The 22577-nt window shown below is 32.5% G+C and overlaps 1 protein-coding gene across 1 annotated transcript in view; it reads left to right on the forward strand.

Annotated features, from left to right (window-relative positions):
* LOC145260695 (dihydrolipoyllysine-residue succinyltransferase component of 2-oxoglutarate dehydrogenase complex, mitochondrial-like) overlaps window positions 1–22577 on the forward strand; it is a 160540-nt gene that overhangs the window by 121119 nt on the left and 16844 nt on the right. Inside the window, exons 5-8 of the mRNA XM_080119096.1 lie at window positions 4573–4647; window positions 14245–14300; window positions 16292–16400; window positions 21695–21936. Coding sequence (XP_079975222.1) covers window positions 4573–4647; window positions 14245–14300; window positions 16292–16400; window positions 21695–21936 — 482 coding nt within the window. The remainder of the gene's footprint in view (window positions 1–4572; window positions 4648–14244; window positions 14301–16291; window positions 16401–21694; window positions 21937–22577) is intronic.

The raw sequence follows: 22577 nt of genomic DNA on the forward strand, positions 1-22577 counted from the left end.
TTTATCACCTGAATTTTTTTTTATGCAATAAATACATTTTTTTTAATATGAAATCCACATGTGGTGGAAGTTAGCGTGCAACTGACGCACGAACATAAACAAACCCCTCACTCACTTGTTGAACCATGGATAGACCTGTACTTTGAAAACCAGTTGGACTGATAAACCAGAAGAGTAAGAAATCTTTTTTTTTCTTTTTTTTTTCTTTTTTTTTTTTTTTTTTTTTTTTGAAAGGCGACTTGAAAGTACAATTTGGCAGTAAAAGGTTAGATAAAAGGTTTCAATTGAAAATCGTGCCGATTCCCGAAAGATTTTCAAGTTGACAAGATACACCTGAAGATGGTCGGAGATTACATCGACTGAAACATTGTAAAAATAACACTCAAGATGAAAACAGGGGTCTGGTGAATTCAAATAATATAAGTATATTATTATTAATATAAAGCCGTGTAAAAATATAAGGATGAATGAAACAATTATATATGTATTGCATCATTTATCTTAAACCCTGACTGCTTGAGTACAAGGAAGATGTTGAATATCTTTATTCTGTTTTATTTTTATTTGTATCCAAAAGGTTTCTTGTAATCAGCAATAATTTTTCTTGACGAACACAACATTTTATTTTGCATTTCTTTCTTTTGTTTTCTGAATTTTTTTCTTTATCTTTTCAGTATTTGTTTGTCCTGAAACTTGATTGTCTTGTAACGTCTTTCCCTGTTTCTTATAAAAAACTTCAAAGTTCCCCTTAGAAAATATGTCGCATTGTCATGCGCAAATACCCAATTTTCTCTTTTCCTCCGATTGTGCGGAACACAGCCGACTATCTCCTTGCATCTGAAATGTTGCTTTTTCCAACATTGTTCACAAAACTCCTTAACTGCTGTTTGTTTACCTTTAAATAAATATAAAACACACACATATATATATATGTATATATATATATATATATGTATATATATATATATATATATATCCCCTTCTCTACCCGCTGCTACCAACCACCATTAAACGTTTCTATACGACAGCAATCATCTGTCTTTTTTTTTTTAATTTCTTTCCAGCTTCTTCTTCATCTTCATCACTTGGTCTTTTGCATATTCTTCAATCTATCAACCCAGAAATCTTTCACCACCCCGTTTTTACTTCATTGTCTTGTTAATACCCTACTCTCACCTACATCTCCTTGCTCCTGCGCCGTAGCACAGACGCTGAAATAAGAGGAGCGGAAAAGAAGAATTGGTCTATTTAATGTTCAGACTTTCTTCAATGACTTCCCTTTTCAAACTCTCTTCGCTTTTCAGCTTTGAACTTTCCCGACGTTTTGTTTCCCTTTTTTTTCTTCTTTTTTTTCCCCCCCTGCGTTGTTTGTTTTTTAGTTGAAAGACTTTTTTGTCTTCAATGATAAGATACATGAATATAACTTCAGAAAATGTAAAGTTTCTTATAATCTCCTTCACAATAAAATTAAAAAATAAAAAATCTAACAAAGCAATAAATTAATAAAAAAAATAATAATAATAACTATACAAATACTTAAATAACAGATACCAATTACACCTTTTTTGGTCTCCCGCCAAAACTACAGAGCAAAATAACAAAACATCTTAAATATCAGCAATATAATGAAAAAAAAACCTGTGGAAATTGAAAGTGTTTGAGATGGACAAAAACTAAACTCTTTGATTCATTTGTATTAGTTGGATTCTTCGGACTATTGTTCTCATCCTGAGTGTTGTTTGCATAACATTTTGGTTGATGAAATCTCCGACCTTCTTCAGGTATACCTTATTGAACTCTGTGGAAATCTGCACAAAATTTGTACTTTGGGGTCGCCTGCACTGAGGATTGAACCTTCAATCTCCAGGAATAGAACTTTTACAACTGAATGTCACCAAGTACTCTATCCATTGTGCCATGGTTTCCTTGTGAATTATCACCGGAGACCAAAAAGTAGAAAAGAAAAAATTTTGCAATTTTTAAATAGGCATGTATTAATGAATTTCTGTGTGCGCACACATACATAGACACACGCACACATATGTATATATATATATAGATTATTAATATTGACATAGAAATGTTAGTTGTTCCCCATGAATGAAACGGATCTGTAAAATGTACCAAAGTTTTTATTTTGGGAAAAAAAAAAAAAAAACCTGTTCTCATCTTGAGTGTTATTTGTACAACATATCGGTTGATGTAAGTTCTGGCCTTCTCGGGTATATCTTATTGAACTCTGGAATTTGCCGAAACCCTATATTTAATCCATGGTAGTAGCATGCTCTCGTTTTGTCAGCCATGACTGGATAGTAGTCCTAAGTAATTCACAATTGTATTTTGGGTGTCACCCACCCTGTGGATTGAACCTTCAACCTCCAGAAGAGTTTAACTTTATAACTGAATTTTACCAAGTATTTTATCCACAACACCATGGATCCTTAGTCCGAAGAATCCAAATAATATGAATAATCAATTCTCATGTCAAAAATTTAATGTAATAATACTGATGTCATTGTGTAGAATAAGTATTTTGGGAAACATAGCAGCAAAATAGAACTCAGTCGCTCGAGCAGGGCAGCAAAATTTGATATAAATGAGGAGACATGTTCTGAATTTTTTTCCTTATGTCTGGAAAAACAAATTCGTTATAACAAGCCTAAATACCCCCCCCCCCCGTATACTGAAATGTATAAATGGAAGTTGGGCTCATTTCTTGTGGGTTCAAAATACTTTATTTCAAGTTTTCACAAAAGGTATCTTATCTGTTTTATATATTGCTTATATACATGTGAACTCATTGGTAAAGTTAACTAATTTGCATATTACTATATGAAAAGATCTTTTTATGAATTAACTATATATTATTTTTTTATTCAACAATTATTTGATTTTAATATAATATCTAGTGGTACTTATGAAGAAAACGACCCATTTTTTTGTGAATGTTGCCTCTGCATATTCTGGCAGCTTATCTAAATCGCAAATATATGGCAATATGCAATCCTTGGCCTTCAGGTCAAGCTCAAAGTGTAGTATCTGTTCTTCAGATGCTGCACTTCAATTTTTTGTTCTCTGTCAGTGGAGGAGAAATCCTTCACGACTGAGACAATTTTTATTTTTGTTCCTTTTCTCCACATTAAAAAACGACCCTGGTGTCTAACTCTGTCCCGTGGGGAGACATTGTAAATAGGAATATATGGCAATATGCTCAGCCAATTCAGCAGACAGTTAATAAATTGAAAGAAAATATTTTTAATCATGCAAAAATTTAAATCAGTAAAAATAAATCATTTTTGTAAATCCGTAACGACGAATCTAGTGGGTAATAAAAATTAATCGGAGATGTCGAACATGAGCAAACAAATGAATCTAAACAAAAAAAATGAAGTATCGTGAATGACACATTTGCTTGGAGGTGTGCAACTGGCCAATGTAGGCAGTGGACCTTCTTGTATCATGGGACATTTTTTTCAAGTCACATCTTGAAATTAGGAAAATAATAAAGATGTGGTCCCATGATGTGCAAATGTTTGAAATTTACAGCGAGAGTTTGCCATCTGTTCGAAATACACTGTGACCAATTGGAAAATTTTCCTACAAGACATTTGCAAAAAGCATTTCCTTAGAAATCCCCAGCAAATAAACAAAAATATTCCCTTAAAAAAAATGGCCTATCCCCTAATCTTAACAGAAAAAAAATAGAGTAAACATAAAAATATGGTAGACATTAAAAAAAATACTGAAGACATTAGAAATATTTTGTCAAAAAAAAATATTTTTATTGTAAAAATAAACAAAAAAAAACATTAAAACAGTAAAAAAAAATTTATAACATTAAAAAAAAAAAAAATCCCACAAAAGAAGTTTTATTTATTCATTAAACTTACCATGGATTGTTTTTTTCTTTTTTAATTTAATCAGCACTCAGTATATTCCAGAAGTTTACATAAATTGTCAGAATATGCCAGCACAACATTCACAGAAAAACGGATCATTCTTTGCATAAGTACCCAAATACCTTTTGTTCATTATTTTGTTCCGATGAACCATAATCATTAGAATTCAAAATGTGTGAAGTGTTTATAACACAGAAAATGCTTAGTCGTTTTCATTTTCATATTAATTCAAGTACCGATTTGATAAAATGTTTCTGAAAATTTTAAATGAGTATCGATAATAAATATTATTTGGATTGTTCAGACGACTATTCTTATCTTGAGTCTTATTCTCACAGTGTTTCAGCTAATGTAATCTCCAGTTTATATATTTCAGAACCATTCGCCAATAAGAGCCATCTTGACAATGGCTCTTATTGGCGAATGGTTCAAATAATGTTTTTGTCCTTTTTTTTCTGAAAAACCATTCAAAATGTGTGATGTGTTTATTAAACAGAGCATCGTGTCGTTTCTATTTTCGTATTAATTCAGGTTAAATGTTTCTGAAGTTTTGAGACGAGATATTGATGATGTGCTTTCTTGTTTACCTTCCCCCCCCCTCCCCGTCATAAAACAATGTGGCATCTGTCGTTCCATATAAATAATGTTTTACTTTTTTCTATTTTTTTCACAGACGATGACTATCATATTGTAAATACTCCCCATTTTGCTGAATCTGTGACGGAAGGTGATATTATCTGGGTGAAAGGTAATCGTTTTTTGTTTTTTCAACTTCTCGTTTGCTTTTTATTTTTCAGATTCTTGTCCAGAATTCCCCCATATTAAAAAGAAACAAAACAAAGTAAAACAAAAAAAAACTATATGATATACAGTTTTTTTTTGTTTTTTTTTACTTTATTTTACTGATTGGCCAAATAAAAACTCAATAGAATGTGCGTATATAAAAACGCAAGATAACCACAACTTTCGCATAAGCCTGACGAATCCTAGCGTGGATAAAACGCGGAATATTCTGTGTAGCTTAATTGCCATATATATTTTTATAACTTATATATATATATATATATATATATATATATATATATATATACTAGCAGGCCACCCAGCATTGCCTGGTCATAAAATATGTTTAAATACAAGATTTTAATTTATGCATTTATTCGCATTTATCATTATAGAGTCAATTCTTTATTAATTATTATATTATACCCAATATATAGTAATGATTTCAAAAGTAAAAAAAAAAAAAAAAAATTCTCAATTATTTAGGTGCCATCGGGTAGAATTGAAATCAAAACTAGTGTTATTCGTTACCATCTGAGCCACATCCATATGCATATAAAACTTTTTAAAAAGTAATATTGTTAGAAATATAAATGTACATTTGCACATGCATAGAAATATGTTTAGTCCACTTATTCCTACCAAGTTCCATTTTTTTTTTCAATTTTGTACCCTTTAACTGCTATTTTTACTGGCTAAAAACCAAATCAAATTTATTCCATAGGTCTAAACCCCCTATACATCAAGTTTCAAATATGTAGACCAAAAATTGAGAGTAATTTGGTAGAGATTGTTCCTCACATAGACATATGTAGATATAGATAAAAGCGACCTTGTCTGCATATCTGTAGAATGATCTTTACCAAACTACTCTGTCGATTTTTGATCTACAGACTTGAAACTTAATATATAAGAGATTCAGACCTGTGGAACAAATTCAATTTGGTTTTTAGCTTTTTTTTTTTTTTTTTTTTTTTTGATTGAAAAATTGGAACTTGGTAGACGTAAGTCGACTTAAAGTGACCATCTATTCATACTCAATTATACATTTATACATTAAACTGCATTAATTTTTAAAGTCTTGATATCCATCTGTCCTTAGCTTATATGATAGCAAATAACACTGGTGAGGTAAATGTTTTAGTTTCGATTCTAGGTGAAGACACCCAAGTGAAATTTTTTTTTAACTTGTGAAATCACTACTATATACTGGGTACAATAAAAAAAAAAATTGGCTCTATAATAATAAATACGAAATCTGCATAAATTAGAATATCATATTTAAGCATATTTTATGACTGGGCAATGCTGGGCAGCCTGCTAGTCCATGATAAAATGAAAATCTATTTCTCTATTGATCATAAATGGAAATTTCATTTGCCTTGCTATACCATGCTGCTAAAAATAATAACTGCACTGGACATTCCTACCGCTCTCCCGATAAAAACAATTTCAATAATACAAATAAAAAAGAATAGATTTAAAAAAAAATTATTAAACTGGAACTGATACGATATGCAAATAAGTATAATAGAAAAAAAATAAAAGGGAACAAAACAAAGGTTCTTGTTCAGAATTCCCCCTGTATTAAAAACAAAAATAAACGAAAATCTTTATGATTTACACATCCATGACAAAACGAAAATATCATTTTAAAAATCACGTAAATTGATTAGATTTATTTTTAAATAAGAAAATGACATTTTATGAGTACAAGAGGAGTCACTGTCTAGCCCAGCATTTTGAAAACAATCTCAAGAAACGAAGAGAGATAACTCAAGAATAATTCAAACTTGCAAGATTTTTGTTGTAATGCCTACAAATTCTAATTAATCTCTTAAAATTGATTTTTATCAAAAATAAAAGTACTTGATTAATGTGCGTGATTTTTAGAATATAGTTTAGTTTAGTCATAATAAAACGGAACTCATTTTTCTTTATTTAACCTCTTTTCTGTCATGAGGGTGAATTTTCACCCTCAGATCTAAATTAAGATTTTTTAACAGCAACGTCTTATCTACATTACTATATGAAAGTGAAAGAGAGAAATTAGATGCGTGGGAATTGAAACTCCCAGGCTAACTCGATTGTCGCCCTTTAACTCTGATTACCGGAGAGCGACACAGTCACGTGACTTCCTGTTTCTCATATTTCTCTCTCTTTTTTGCTTAACTCTCAACCAGTCAACAAGTAACCAATAACCGCTCCGGTTGGAATGGTCACCCAACCAGCGCTCCTGACTAACCCGTTAGCCTCTCATTAACCGCAAGTAACGTTACTCCTTTCTCAACGAACTTTTCTTTTTTACCATCTATATCCTTATTATTTTTCATGTATATTTATGTAAATAAATCTACATTCTTTCACTAATATATATATCGGTATGTTTTCGTCATCATTATGCGACCTTTCGTTTTTCAATCACATTCAATACATTAAACTACATATGGAGGGTGGGATCCCAATTACATAAACAAGCCATCCTGTCCTCCTATAGATGGGTTTGATTGCAAATGTTTTGGAAATATTCTAGGGATAAAATGGAGTGATCAAATTACTAAGAAGTCAGAGATTGCTTTAACCAACAGGTAGTATCATCAATAATCTGCAAATGACAACTAGGCAGGCTTGAACCAGATTATTATTGGGGACGGATATGAAGAAGAGCTAGAGAAAACATTATATGACCCCCACCCCCCAAATAATTTTTTTTAAATTCTAATCTGAAAAATTTTTCCATTTCTAATCTGAATGCTTTCAAAGTCGGCATTGTCATTTTACCTTTAGGTTTGTCTAACGCCGACTTTTTCTCTTCTGATGAGAAGCATTTTGCTTTGAAATTTGGCTTAAAGAACCTTCTCCCTTATTCCTCTTTTTGTAACCCTTTTGACTTGATAATGTAATAAAGTTCCTATGTAACTTTACTTTTTATCTTTATTTGCTCATCTTAATCAGGTAGGGCTTTTTTATCCAGATAGGTTTGCCTTATCATTGAAAATTTCTTTTTCAGCTTAATTTTATTAAAATGTGTGTGTGTGTGTGTGTGTGTGAGTGAGTGAGTGCAATGCAGAATTGAAAAAAAAAATTATTGGTAATTATGCTAACAATTTTCTCATTTATATTTCTCGTAACATTAGTTTTGTAAAGAGAAATTTTATTTTCAAAGAAATCATTTCTATTCATTAAAAACAAAAGCTATCTTTTTTCTAACTATCCGTTTCAATTTAGAATTTTGAAAACAAATGCAGAAATAAACTAGTGAGAAAGTATTCCTTTGTATAACTGTAATGGCATTTGCCTCCATGGTTGGGTTGAGCCAGCTCCAATTTTCTTCATTACATATCAAGGTGGTTGACTCCTGCTGATCCACAACTCAGTTTTTGATATAATTCAGCCATTCTTGCTTCCAGCATTGAATACCAAAAAAAAAAAAAAAAAAAGAAAAAAACACTTCGGCACAGCCATGAGCTCCATGATAACCTTAAGTGCGTGAAAATGTTTTTTTGTGCTAGGTCTCACAACTGTACAGCAGTATTGCGCATAACGCTTGAAATATCTCCAATTTTGTTGAGTTTTATCTTTTGTCAAGACCACAATCTACTTTGGAGACATCAGAATCTTCTTTAATATTTACTAACTGAACGTTTGATACATAAAGAGAAATTTAGATCAAGTCTCAGCCCTAGGAATATTAAAAATAACAACTGAAATGCAACACAAAATACAAAAAACTAAAAAAATTAGTCGAAATTTGTAACAAAGTTCTTGAGATTCACAGAAATTATCAACACAAAGCATTTCAGACTATTTTTGAATAGATTTTAGCTCTTTTTACTTTGATAGATTTCAGCTTTTTTTTACTTTGATAGATTTCAGCTTTTTTTTACTTTGATAGATTTCAGCATTTTTTGAGTTTGATAGATTTTAGCTTTTTTAGTTTTATAGATTTTAGCTTTTTTAGTTTTATAGATTTTAGCTTTTTTAGTTTGATTTTAACTTTAGTTTAATAGACATGTTAGCTATTTTTTAGTTTGATAGATTTTTAGCTTTTTTTTTTTTTCAGTTTGGTAGATTTTAACATTTTTTTTAATTTGATGTTTTTTACTTTGATAGATTTTAGCGTTTTTTTAGTTTGATAGATTTTAGCTATTTTTTTAGTTTGATAGATTTTAGCTATATTTTTAGTTTGATAGATTTTAGCTATATTTTTAGTTTGATAGATTTTAGCTATATTTTTAGTTTGATAGATTTTAGCTATTTTTTTAGTTTGATAGATTTTAGCTATTTTTTTAGTTTGATAGATTTTAGCTATTTTTTTAGTTTGATAGATTTTAGCTATTTTTTTAGTTTGATAGATTTTAGCTATTTTTTTAGTTTGATAGATTTTAGCTATATTTTTTTAGCTTGATAGATTTTAGCTATTTTTTTACTTTGATAGATTTTTAGCTTTTGTTTTTGTAGCTTGATAGATTTATTTTGTTTGAAAGCCTGTATATTTAATTTGATAGATTTTATCTTTTTTTAAATTAAATTTTTGCTATTTTTATTAATTTGACAGATTTTAGCTTTTTTTTTTTTTACTAATGAGTCACAACGTAAGACCAAAAGCCACTCAATGAAAAGGGTCAGTGGGATGGAATGATTGTAAGTTGAATGATAAAGAATATTGTGAGAGGATTGAAAACGATGAATGGAATGGTTTATGACAAGTATGTGTCTTACGAACATGTAAAAAATGGTGTCTCCTTTTCGATTTTGTATTTCTAGTCAATAAAAAACATTTTTATTTACATTGCAATTTAAAAACTTGTTTTAAAAAAATTAAAAAATAAAAATGTTTTATTGAAATTGAAAACACAGAATAAGACTTAAAAAAAATGAAAATAAAAACATTACAAATTGAGACTCTTTCTTTAGAGAAGATGATTTTTTTGTTTTTGCTGTTGTTGAACAATCATCAGAAATTGTAACAAGAAATATTTGTGTGTGAAACCGAGAAAAATTATTTCCTTTTTAAAAAAAAAAAATGTTTTTTTTTTATTAATATTATTTATCATCATGGTATCAGTGGTAAAACTATTCTCTCTTTCTCAGCTACAAGCATATTTCTGTGTGAAGCAGAGAGAAAAATGAGTTTTTCTTTTTTTTTTTTTTTTTAAATGAATGTCTTGATTTTTATTATTATATCATCATCATCATTATGGCCTATAGCTATTCTCTCATTCTCGGCTCCAAACGTATGTAGTATTGTGTTTTGATCTCAATTTCTCCTCGCACCTTTTCAATGCAAAACGATGACATCAAAAGTAAGTGACTCCTTTATAGTCCGTATCTCTCAATGGGGAATGTGCATTCCCATTGACAGAGAGAAAAGCACTTAACTGTCTCTTCGTGGACACAAATTCAGAGAGGGGGAAAAAAAAAACAATAAGATCAGCTGGAGATTGCATGGAATTTCAGGAGACTGAGAAACTAAATAAAAAAAAAATGTTTTTATTCAAAGCTAACGGCAATAATGCTATCATATACATTTGTTCTTCGCACATTATAAGCAGTTAGGATCTAATATATAAAACCGTGTGGACGATTTTTTTTAGGTCTGTCTGCATTATATTTTCTCCTATTTAATTTTGAACCCATGGTGCATCAGATAAAGTGCTTAGTAATAATCAGTTTGAAGTGACAGTGTAACGTGGCCGTTATGCTCTAATCATGTTCGTTACTGTTCAAACCTCTTTCGGACCCGTACACCATCTGGTACCATCGAAAAGAACAAAGAAACAAAGTAAATCCAGTTCAGCTTTTCATTTTTTCTGTTTCAGCAAAAGGCATTTATTACCATTACTTTCCAAACAATGCTTTTTGTTTTTTCTAACTCTTCGTTTTGTTTGCCATGAGATTAACAGCACCTTGCCATCTCGACACCAGCTTAAAAGTCTCTCACCACCACAACGTGGTCACACATCCATCTCACATGGCGTGTGTTTTTCCTTCTCCTCAACCACATGCTGGCTGTAGCCAGCCATTTCTTGTCTTCAACTTTACACGTCCATCTTTTTCGATGTGCACTTTGCTTCTCTCCACTCAATCATGTGCTGTCCTTTTTTTTTTCTTTTACTTGTCATGCACGCCCGCACACACTTGCTAATTTATATAGTGCTCAAACGTCTGCTGCTAATACCTTCACTAACCATATATCCTTCAGCTGCTGCTGCTGCTATTTTCACGTGCACTCATATACGCTCTGTTACAAGTCTTCTGGAGATTGCAGGTTCAATTCTCATTACAGGCAATACTTTTTTTTTTAACTCTTGTTTACCTAAAACAATGCATATTGCTACTTGGACGTAAGGTGTTACTATTTCGGACCATGTTTACAGGAAACTGTGTAAAGAGATGTGCAAGATGTCAGTTTACATTTTAAACTTCTGCATATCGGTACAGTCAGGGAAGCAGATAACAGGGAGGGAATTCCAAAGTCTAGCAGTGTGAGGGAAGAAGTTATTAGGGTAGAAGGCTTTCCGGCATTATAATCTCTCCCTATTTAATTTTGGACCCATGGTGCATTAGATAAAGTGATAAATGATAATAATTCTTGATGAGATGAATAAACATATCTGTAATTTGAATGATCGAGCCTTTTATTTTTCTTTGCATCTTTTCTCTCACGGACTCGATGTTGCTAGTCTCAGTCTTTTCTATAAATACTATTATCGTACGTGTTCTTCAGAATTGTTTGTATTCCCTGCTTCCTTTGTTCCATCTTCTTTGACTCATGATGTTCATCAATTCACTGTTTTGATATCTCATTGTATACGGCATAATCATGTTGACACACCGGTTCTCTTTAGATCATCTAAGTTAAGCAACGTTGAGCCTGGTCAGTATTAGATGGGTAACCATTTGAGAATTTCAGGCACTGTATATACGAGGGCGTCGACACCTCTCTACAAAAGTTGCAAAACCCTAACGTCGTCATCTCCCTTAATGGGAATATACATGCGACTGGAGACAGTTCGTGAATTTCATACTCCCATGAGACTTCCACTTTTAAACCCGCATAGGGTCAGTGCCGTTCCATTTTTCTTTTTTTTTTTTTCACTTTTTGATATCTCATTGTAATTCAGTTTCCTATTTCAGTAGCTTCTTTCCAAGAACTGCAGACTCATGGAACGCTCTTTGTGCTGACTATTTTCCTCTTACCTATAACCTTGGCCTTTTTAAGATTAAGGTCAATAGGCATCTCTTGTCTTTTTGATGATTGTCTTTCGTTCTTGTTCGCTCCTTACATCAAGTTGCTTCATGTTTTGTTAGGAGCGATTTTTATCTCAAAAAAAAAATTAGGAATTACTTAAGACTTCTATACATGGCTGAGGGGAGAAGAACAAGTTCCACAGAATGTGCTCTGACAAACTTAGGGCACTTGTACCCCCTCGGTGTAAATACTCTCAAACATTCTGACTAGCAAGAAAATGAATGCCTTTCACTGTCAAGATTCATAAATGCCGGGAACTTTCTACTCTAATAGATTCTGTCTTCGGACCTCTCACCTTTGGAATTTCCTCTCTGCTCCCCATTTCCCCCACTGTGGTAACAAGCCAAAATTTAAATCTAATTTAAACATCTTGCTGCACAACTCCCCATCTGGAATGCAGCTCTGCCCCACATACACGTACATCCAATCATAATAGCTCTCGGTGGTGGTATTCTTTGTTAGGAGTGTCTGATGCTACCAGATCAAACTGTCTGAAGATACCAGTTTCCTGGCTTAAGTGTACGAAACATTGTTATCGTTTGTCCCCCCCCCCTCCGTAGTTGCAAAAACTCAATCATGTTCTATAAAGTCAAAGACAAAAAACAATTTTCCTCTATAAAACAACCAAACTAAACACCATGAATGAATATTTGAAGAGTAAAAAACTTGAAGTATAAAAATTTTTCCCAAAATTTCCAGATTCGATATAAAATAACCCAGAAAAGGTTGACATGCCGTAAAACAAAGCAAGCAAATGATCAAACTTATTTGGAGTGAATAAAAATTTTATAACTTCATCCCGGGGACTAAGTACATGTTTAGTTCAAAACTCCATACAGATTGTGGAGTTCGACAAGATACACCTGAAGAAGATTGGAGGTTACATCTGCCGAAATGTGAGAATAATGTTCAGGATGAAAACAGTTGTTCAAATAATCTAAATAACACTTGCTGGCATGTGTTGGACGGCTTTGAAAAAACGATTTACAAACTAACCTATCTCTGATCAGGACTTTATTTCTTTTTCGGTATTTGTGCACTTTTGCCACCGTGCTAAAATAATAACATTATTTTGAAAGCCATTCTTAACATGAGGAGGGGGGTGTTTTGTAACTATTCTGTGCTTCCACCTAACAATTTAATTAAAAAAAAAGATATTGTGAAGCTTGAATTTAACCTGAAAAAACTATTTTAAAAATAGCGCAGTGGCAAAAGTGCACAAGCACCCCTTTTTCTCCAAAATCCATCCTTATCACCCCCTTGCCAGATTTTCCTTGACCTTCTAATCCCAATTGACCTTGCCGCTTCAACTGTTATACATCTATTAATTCAAGAACTCTCATCCACTTTTTAAACATGGCTATACCAGCAAAGTTTCTTGTTCGGCACCCATCTCCCAATAGGTTTTTTTTTTTAAACCTCATGTTTACCCCTAACAAGGCATATCGCCACTTGGACATAAGGAGCTACTATTTGGGGGCATGCCTAGGAAAGATTAACAAGATGTTGGTTTACATTACATTTAAACTGCTGTAAATCAGTACAGTCAGGGAAGCAGGTAGCAGGAAGGGAATTCCAAAGTCTAGTTGTTTGAGAGAAAAAACTATTAGAGTAGAAAGTTTTCTGGCATTTAGGGACCTCAACAATGAAGGGGTGTGACTTTGTTGCTTAGCGGGTTTGTCAGGGATATGTAAGTCGAGGGGGTACAAATGCAGTGAGTTCATCAGAGCATATTCCATTAAAATATTTGTAAAATAGGCACAGAGATGCAACATTGCGGTGATGGGACAGATGTTGGAGTTTAGTTGACAAAGTGGGACATATTAGATTGAAAACTCTTTTTTGGACCCTATCCAAGAAGGAGAGACTAGTAGTAAATGTACCAGCCCAAATGTGGCAACAATACTCTATGCATGGGCGAATGGTGGCCTAGTAAAGATACAGGATACTCTCAGGGTTTAATAGTCTTCTAGCACGATAGAGGGAACCCACCTTCTTTGCAGCAGCCTTTGCAATGTCTTCTATGCATTTGTTCCAGTTCATATTGTCCATAAATTTTAAGCCAAGGAATTTGAAGGAATGATTTTCAGGTGGGATGTTATTTGTCATGGATATTGGTGGTTGGTGAAGCATTTTTTTTTTCATTAATTTTTTTCTATTTTCTTTATTTCCTTTTCCCTTTTTCTTTATTTTTCACTCTTTCCTTGTTCTTATTTTTTCTTTTCTTCAATTTTTTCTTTTTTTTATTTTTCTTTATTCTTTTTAGAAATTAAAATAAAAAAGTAAAAAAATTTTTTTCTTTTTCAGCCGTGGGTGATGCTGTTGCAGTTGATGATGTTGTTGCTGAAATTGAAACCGATAAGGTAAATTCAAACATTGGTAAAATTAGTAAATCTTTATCTCTCTTCCTCCCTCCTCATTGCAGGAAGATATGACACAAGGTCAGGAAAGTCAAATTTGAAAAACCTAGGGATCTAGAGAAAGAGCACTCTAACCAGCAAAAAATACCTGAGCAGTCTTATCAGCATTCCCCAATACTGGCATCTCAACGATTAGCAATAAAGTAACCCCTTCTCAAAGAGTGAGAAGACAAAGCCTGGGAGAGTGGACTTCCTACAATTGCACAGAACCATACAGACCATACATCATTCAACTGGGAACCAGCAATCTCAACAATGGCTTAGGCTCTGGTGGTACCTTCCAATCAGAGAAGAATGCAAGAAAAAGATTCTGTATAATCTACAAATGGTTTTATGCTGTTATATATCACTAAAGGAGCAATCATTTGCATTTAATATCCATTTAGTATTATGTATGTAAAATTGAGGAAAGTATGCTTAAAATGTGTCAACACATAAACACAACATCAGTTAAAATTTGGTCGCCATTTTGTTTTGCTTTGGCTTATTCACATAAAGATGATGCATTCCAATGTTAGAGTAGCAATACACATGAAAAAATTGAAATGGCTTAAAATATCTCAATAATGATAGACATATAAACAGCTTGATGATCTAAGAAAGAATTTTTAAATTTAAAAAATCTGACGAAAATAAGGAAGTTATGAACATTTTTGTGCGTCACACATTTGGATATTTTTTCCTTTTCTTTAATACGAATGCATTTTGTCGCATTTTTTTTTAAAACTACTTTTCCAGTAAAACAGTTATATCTTGACTAAAACACAAGATAAAGTAACAGTTTGTCACTCTATATCTGTGCTTAATCCTAAATGTAGATTCCATGAACAAAGCTTCTTTCCTAGAACTGCACACCTGTGGAACTGTCTTCCGTTTGCCTTCTTTCCAGCTAACTTCAATATGGTCATTTTCAAGTCCAACATAAACAAGTTCTTGATGAGCCGTTCACCTTAAGTAATCCAATTTACACTATGATATTGCCCCCTTATCCTCGAGTGGCCTCTGGGCCTTCATAAGGGGTGCCTCCTATGTAAAAAAAAAAAAAAAGTGTACTTTTTATGCAGTGAATCAGAATGAAAATCTCCAGAAATTAATGGTTTCCAAATAATATGCAGTGAATGCACATAAATATGTTGCAATGACTTAAAAATCTCATTCATTAAAAAAAATGAAGTTAGAGAAGTTGAATTGCAATGCATTTTATGTACAAGAAACTATAAATTTTAAAAGCAAACTACCAAAATGACCGTTCAATTGCGTTAAGATTTTCATCACTTTCTTTACTCCAAACTGTTCAAATATATCATTTAGATTATTATTTATTAATGCATGTGAAACGATATTTGTTTATCGAACAAAATGTTGGTATTTTGAAAACTTAGTGTTTTGGTTTTTAAAATATGACTATTTTAGTAGAACTATCAGTGAATATCCAGCGTGATATTTAGCTGCTGAGCATTGCTAGTTACATTGGCCAAGATGTTGTACAAATAATACTCAAGGTGAAAATCAGTAATCTGAATGATACAAATAATACAAACTGGCCATAGTGTCGATTACATTGTCTTGGTCAGTGCTGTAACAGAATTTTCTTTCCAAACACAATTATGACTTGAATTTCAAACAAATAACGTTTTATTTTGCAACGTTAAAATGACATTTTTGTAATGAAGGCAACAGAATAAAAAAAAAAACCTTAGGCCTGGCTGAATCATGCATCAGAATTTATATAGACATTAACTGTTATTGTGAATTGGCAACATAGTAATCCCACTTGACACTCACCAGCTGTTAATCTTTGGACATAAAACCTTACTGACCATTATCCAGGGTGTATATAAATTTTGTGGTTTGCTTTCTTAACGATTACTTATGTTTTTTTTTGGGGGGGGGGGGTTCCAATATATAATAATGCTGCCATTTTTTTGTTTTAGACAACAATTCCAGTTCCAGCTCCAGTGAGTGGTGTCATAGAAGAATTTTTTGTTGCTGATGGCGAAAAAGTCGAAGCTGAACAAAAGCTTTTCAAAATTAAGCTGACTGGTGAGTTTGTAATCAAATTTTTTTTTTTTTTTTTTTTTTTTTTTTTACTTGGATATGAATTTAATATTCCCTTGACACGTTCTCCTTTGAGCGAAGCCAGTTCAACCCACCTAGGGTAAATGCTATTTTGATGTCTAATGTGAATCGTAAATTGATCATTTGTAAACATTTATGCTGATGACACAACCATCTATGGCAACACATCAAAGGCCGTAAATGACAAAGTTCTTTCTGATTCTCTCTCCTCTGGTCTTGAGCGCATGGTACAATGGGGGAAGAGGTGGCTGATTACTTTTAATGCATCTAAAACCAAGCTTCTATCTTTACATCATCAACTCTCTGATCCCCATCTGGCATCAATTGAAATGGATGGCTCTTGTCTTGGGGAGGCTCCATGTTTTGACAAGCTTCTGGGATTGACCTTTACTCCTGATCTGAAATGGAACACGTACATCAAATCTGTTGCCACAGTCACTGGGAAAATGGTATGATCCTTCTACCGCTCCAGTAGATATCTCACTGCTGATGCAATTCTCTATCTATATAAAAGCCAAGTACATCCAAGGATGGAGTACTGCTGCCACATCTGGGCAGGAGCTGCTAAAAACAGCATATCCTGCCTTGACAGAGTACAAAATAGACTTCATAGCATAGTGGGGATGCCCTTTTCTCTTCCCTGCAACCTCTCTCCCACAGAAGGGATGTTGCGAGTCTGTCGTCATTTTATTGTTATTTCCATGGCAAGTGCTCGTCTGAGCTCCAATCTCTGGTCCCCCTTCGCCAAGCTTTCATGAAAAACACCTGTCTAGCTGAAACTACTGTCAGTAATTTTCCCCACTCTTTATCTGTGCCTAAATCAAAATATAGATTCCATGAGCAAAGTTCTTTCTTAGAAGTGCACGCCTGTGAAACTCTCTTCCATTTGCCTGCTTCCCAGCCTGCTGGCTACAACTTGGTTGTCTTCAAGTCCAACATAAACAAATTCTTGATGAACCGCCCCCTTAAGTAATCCAATTTACCAAATTTCCATTACTAACGATTACTACAATATTATCACATTGACTACTGTACCCTCTATAACCCTTATCCTCGAGTGGCCTGTGGGTCTTAATAAGTGGTGACTCTATGTAAAAAAAAAACTAGAGTAAATGCCATACAATAAACACACAAACTTTGATGTCTAATGTGAGTCTTACATTGATATATCAATATAAAGCAGAGCTGCACACACTTTTTCAGCATAGGATCTACTTATGGCGTAACCAAGTCGAATGATTTATCATCTACTAAAAATGGGGGGGGGCGGATAATAAGTTTGAGAAAAATGAGATTAGACCAGTTTTCTGATTAAATAAAATTGAAATTGTAGAATACTTTTTTTTTTTTTTTTTATTCAAAAAATTTTACTGCATTTTATTATGTAAAAAAATTATTATGTAAAAAAATTATTATGTAAAAAAAGCTGTTGTAAAAATTTTTCTTTACGGATAAAAAACATAATTTTTTCGAAATTCTTATAAATACATCCTCATCATTTATTAAATAAAAATGTGTATTAAAAATAATGATAACAATCAAAAGTGAAACTATTTACTTATAATAATGTAAGTCAATGTTTCTAATTAATGGGGGAGGGTAACAATTTTCCGATATGTTCTGATATATGTATGTAAGATGTCATTGTGATGATAGATAATAGGTTAGCGCCAATGTTTTTTTTTTTTTTTTTTTTTCAATGTCATGCGATCTACCAATAATACTCTTGCAATTGATCAGTCGATCGTGATCGACGTAATGGGCGCACCCCTTATATAGAAAAGAGAAAGAAAAACAATCATTCAGAAATTGTCATCGATTTCAAGTTGTCAAATGATTTATTGCTTGATTTAATTGCTTGCAAATTCAGTGAATTTTGTTAAATCACAATCACATGCAAGAAAATTAATCTGTTGAAAAGGTGGTACGCCTGCAGTATTTTACCCACCGATTTCACGATCTTAGCCGAGCGTTGATCGACATCCGTCGGAAAACGCCGGAACATGGCGAGCAGTACGATACTCTATCAGCCAATCAGGGCGCTTCAAACAAACGCGCAGCAGACGAATAATTTTCATTGAAATTACACACATAGCGTTTCATTTCAGTTATTTTATTGTTCAAAGTAAAAATACACAGCCTTTCATTTCAGCTATTTAATTTAGCGATAAAAAAACCAAAAAAAAACCGGGAGCTGTTGGAAACATATTTATGCGAATTTATGTGGAGACAAAAATTTGGACACAACCCTTTTGTCTCCATAATAAATCAAATCGCGGAAGGCTACCCGGTTTGAGAAGGAGCTTCTTTCCACATCCTCTGAAAACCCTTTGCTCCCTACTTTGCCTCTCTACAGTCAGTAGAAAATCTTCCAGTCAGAACTAAAGATAAACAGTAATTGTTGTCCCCCCCCCCTACAAACATTACTGAAAAAAAAAAAAAAACATTGTTGTTACTGTTTAATAACGTTTTGTTAAAAACACAAAAAAAAAAAAACATTGAAGTGTTTATTACTGTTGCTTACCCCCCACCCCCCAAAAAAAGCTATCGGAAAACAAAATGAACCAAAAAAAAAAAAAATATTCAACAAAATAAATTTATTTTACTTTAAAAAAACTTACGGTAAGTGTTTGTGATTTATTTTTATCCAAATTTTTTGTATTAATTTTATCCATTTTGTTGTGTGTGTGTGTAATATCTTTTCCTTGTAATGTTGTTGCTATTCACATACTTTTAGCGTTCTTGCACCGTAGCTCTGAATTCTCGGCTTTCGTCGGCGTTAACGCCGAAAGCGTTCGTCAACGCTCGACTCAGATCGTGAAATCGGTGGGTAAAATACTGCAGGAGTACCGAAAAGGTTGTTTATTTTCGATTATTATGAAATAAGGTTGTGTCTGAAAATTTATTATATGCTAACTGTCCATGCCTGATGCTGCCCAGGAAAGAGTGAACTTATTTTAGTTTCTAATTGTTATTTGGTTGAATATTTATAAACTTGTACAAAAATAGGAAACAAAATTATTTATGAGGGAGATGATTATAATTGTACTCGCTGTTCACAGTGCTCAGCAGCAATTCAGTATCACAATCATTAAGGAGGAACCACTTCACAGTCTCAGTCTCCTCTACTACATCTCTAAAGTGCCCTCCCCCCAACCAGAGTTTGTATTGGTAATGATGTAAGATACATTTCTGTCCAACATTTATCATTTCTTTTTAACCTGATTCAGGTTTTACATATTTTTTAAACTTATAAAAAAATATATATATATATATATATATATATATATATATATATATATATATATATATATATATATATATAGTTATAAAGCATACAAATCTTTATATTCTTCAATAAAAATATGTGTTATTTCCCTTGATCTTTTGTCAGTCAAAATTGAAAAATATTTCTAGTTTACTTCTTGTCTAGGCAGGACTGCATATTTATTTTAATAAACTGTCCACGAGGCATTTGTAAGCAGTGTGATGATGTATGAAAATAAAATCTGGTCAGTGCTGGTAACGAATATGTGTTGCATGGAGAGAAATAATATGAGAATGATACAATAGATTTCTAATGCAAGTCTTAAAGACAGGCTTAGATCTGATGACTTCAGAGAAAGATTAAATCTGGACAGTATATCTTGATATCGTTACATTAAGAGAACGGATATTGTGCATATCTGTGGTTTATTTGTTTGATTAAAAAATTTGTGCTAACAGATTTAAATTATCACAAGAAATGGAAATAGTTTTATTTTGGGGTTATTTTGCAAATTACATTTAAACAAATAGAACCTGTGGAAATTCTACGGTAGTTGAACATTGTAAAAACCCATTATAAGTAAAACGAATAAAAAATAAAATAAAACAAATAATGACAAATTTAAAACAATTTTTTGGCAGATTCTTTTTTTTAACCTTTTAAAGCTAAAAAGAATTGATTTAAAAAATTTAGAGTTTCTTTCAATGAAAATTCTACACAAAACACATTTTTTTTTGTTTCTTTTTCTGAATATTTTTTTATATAAATTATAAAGGAACAGATGTCAATTCTCTTGCACATTTTTTTATAATTGAAAAAAAAACTATAATAAAAAAAACTTAGTCTCTTCTCAAACAACTTTTTTTTTAATTTTAAAATAAAATAGCCAATTTGAAACTAAACAAACAGCCATTTTTTATTTTTTTTAATTTTTGGAGAGAAAATGGTTTTAATGATTTTTAATTGATAAAGAGTGACTACAAAGGGAGGTAATTCGTTTTTCAATAATTAATGTTTGCGATCATGTTTTTTTTCTTTTTGTGATACTAGACAAACAGAGAGGTAAATTAATATTTAGATACTTGTTTTTTGAGGGCTTATTTTTTATGGCTTTCTTAAATTTGAACAGTATAGGGAGATGTGTGCAGAACAGGAGACTTTAATGGTATAATCACATTTAAAGAATGGATGAGAGTTTTTGGGTTTGTAGATGGAGAAGAGTCGAAGTAGCAGGTGAAGGCTAATGAAAATGTGTGAGGAAGTGATATGGACAAACTTGAGAGAGGGATAAATAAATACCCAACCAGAAAAAGATTAGTTTGGAAGTCTAATTTATACAACTCACTATGTCTGTGTGTCTTCATTTTTCAAACTGCATCTCCTCCAAAATGCTAGGTCGCAGAGTAGTGCGAGGTAGGTTAAATGATTGCATTTTAGTAGATTGCTTTTATTTTTTGGGAATTTTAGCTGGTAAAAATCACTGCTTAGGGGTCAAAATTTAAAAAAATTGGAACTTTCCACGTGTAAGTCAGCTAAATGTACGCATGCACAAATATATGCATTTACATGCTATAGTTGGTTTATTTTTAACTATTTCTTATCCATCTGACAATAGCTCAAATGGTAATACCTAAGGCTGGAGCGCTATATGTTTTGGTTTCGATTCTAGCTAATGCTACACAAGTCTTTTTTTTTTTTTTTTTAACTTTTGAAATTACACCTATAGATTAGTTACGATATACTAATCAAGAGAATTGATTCTATAGTAATCAATAAGAAATTTGCATGAATTAAAATGTTATGTTTAAGCGTATTTTATGACCAGGGAATGTCTAGCACCCAGCTAGTCAATTTCAAAAAGTCGTCCAACACATAACATCATGTAAAATAGACGTTAAACGAATGAGGAGGAAAAAATAGTTTTTGTCTTCTTCCAATATTTTTATTTTCATCCTCTAAATGATTATTTCTTTCTGTCTTTAAATTTTAGATGGTAGTGCAGCTCCTGCACCCGCAGCGGCGCCTGCACCTGCTGCACCAACACCAGCAGCTACACCACCACCACCACCCCCAGCTCCACCTGCTACTTCATCTTCGGGACCAATTCCTACGAGTCCTCCGCCTGTACCTCCTGTGCCTGCTCAACCCATCGCAAGTACTCCTGTTTCTGCTGTTCAGATTGCACAGCCTGCTGCAGCCTCTGCACCCGTTTCTGCCAGGACGGAACAGCGTGTAAGTACATTTGCAGTTTTTACAAGTTTTTTTTTTATTATTATTATTCATTCTCGTCCAATTTCTTTATACAGTAGTGCATGTCAAATTGTATGCATTGAATAGCATCAGCTAATACATTCGATGGCAGACACATATGTTTATATCACAAATAACTAATTCACTAAAACATGTACACATCTTCAAAGACATTCAAATTATATCTTGATGCTCTTGCATTTTGCGCACCAGATTTCCATAAATGTTGGCTCAGACTCAATTAGCAGCTGACGTAAACTGCCAGAAAGTACAGAGTGATGATCATATTGATCAGCCAGTCAAAAAAGTGATAACAAATGTGCTTAGCCAATAAAAATCAAAGCAGACGACTTTTAATAATTTAGAAGAAAAAAATTTAGTTTTAGTCACGCACAAATTTAATCCGTCCAAACCTAAACCCTAAAAGAAAAATTTAGTTTTTGATTATGCTTAGATTTAATCAGTCCAAATCTAATCCCGAACTCTTAAAATTCTCTTGACAAAAATGTTTCTATTTAAAGTAAAAGAAAAAATAAGTGTCTTCTAAAAGTGTGTGACCATCTTTTACTTCAAATTTCCTGCTCAAAACTGTGCAAAGCACATGTGGAACCACGGCAACAACA

The sequence above is a fragment of the Euprymna scolopes genome, chromosome 36, assembly GCF_053919585.1.
Source record: "Euprymna scolopes isolate OS-2025 chromosome 36, ASM5391958v1, whole genome shotgun sequence".
NCBI lineage: Eukaryota > Metazoa > Mollusca > Cephalopoda > Sepiida > Sepiolidae > Euprymna > Euprymna scolopes.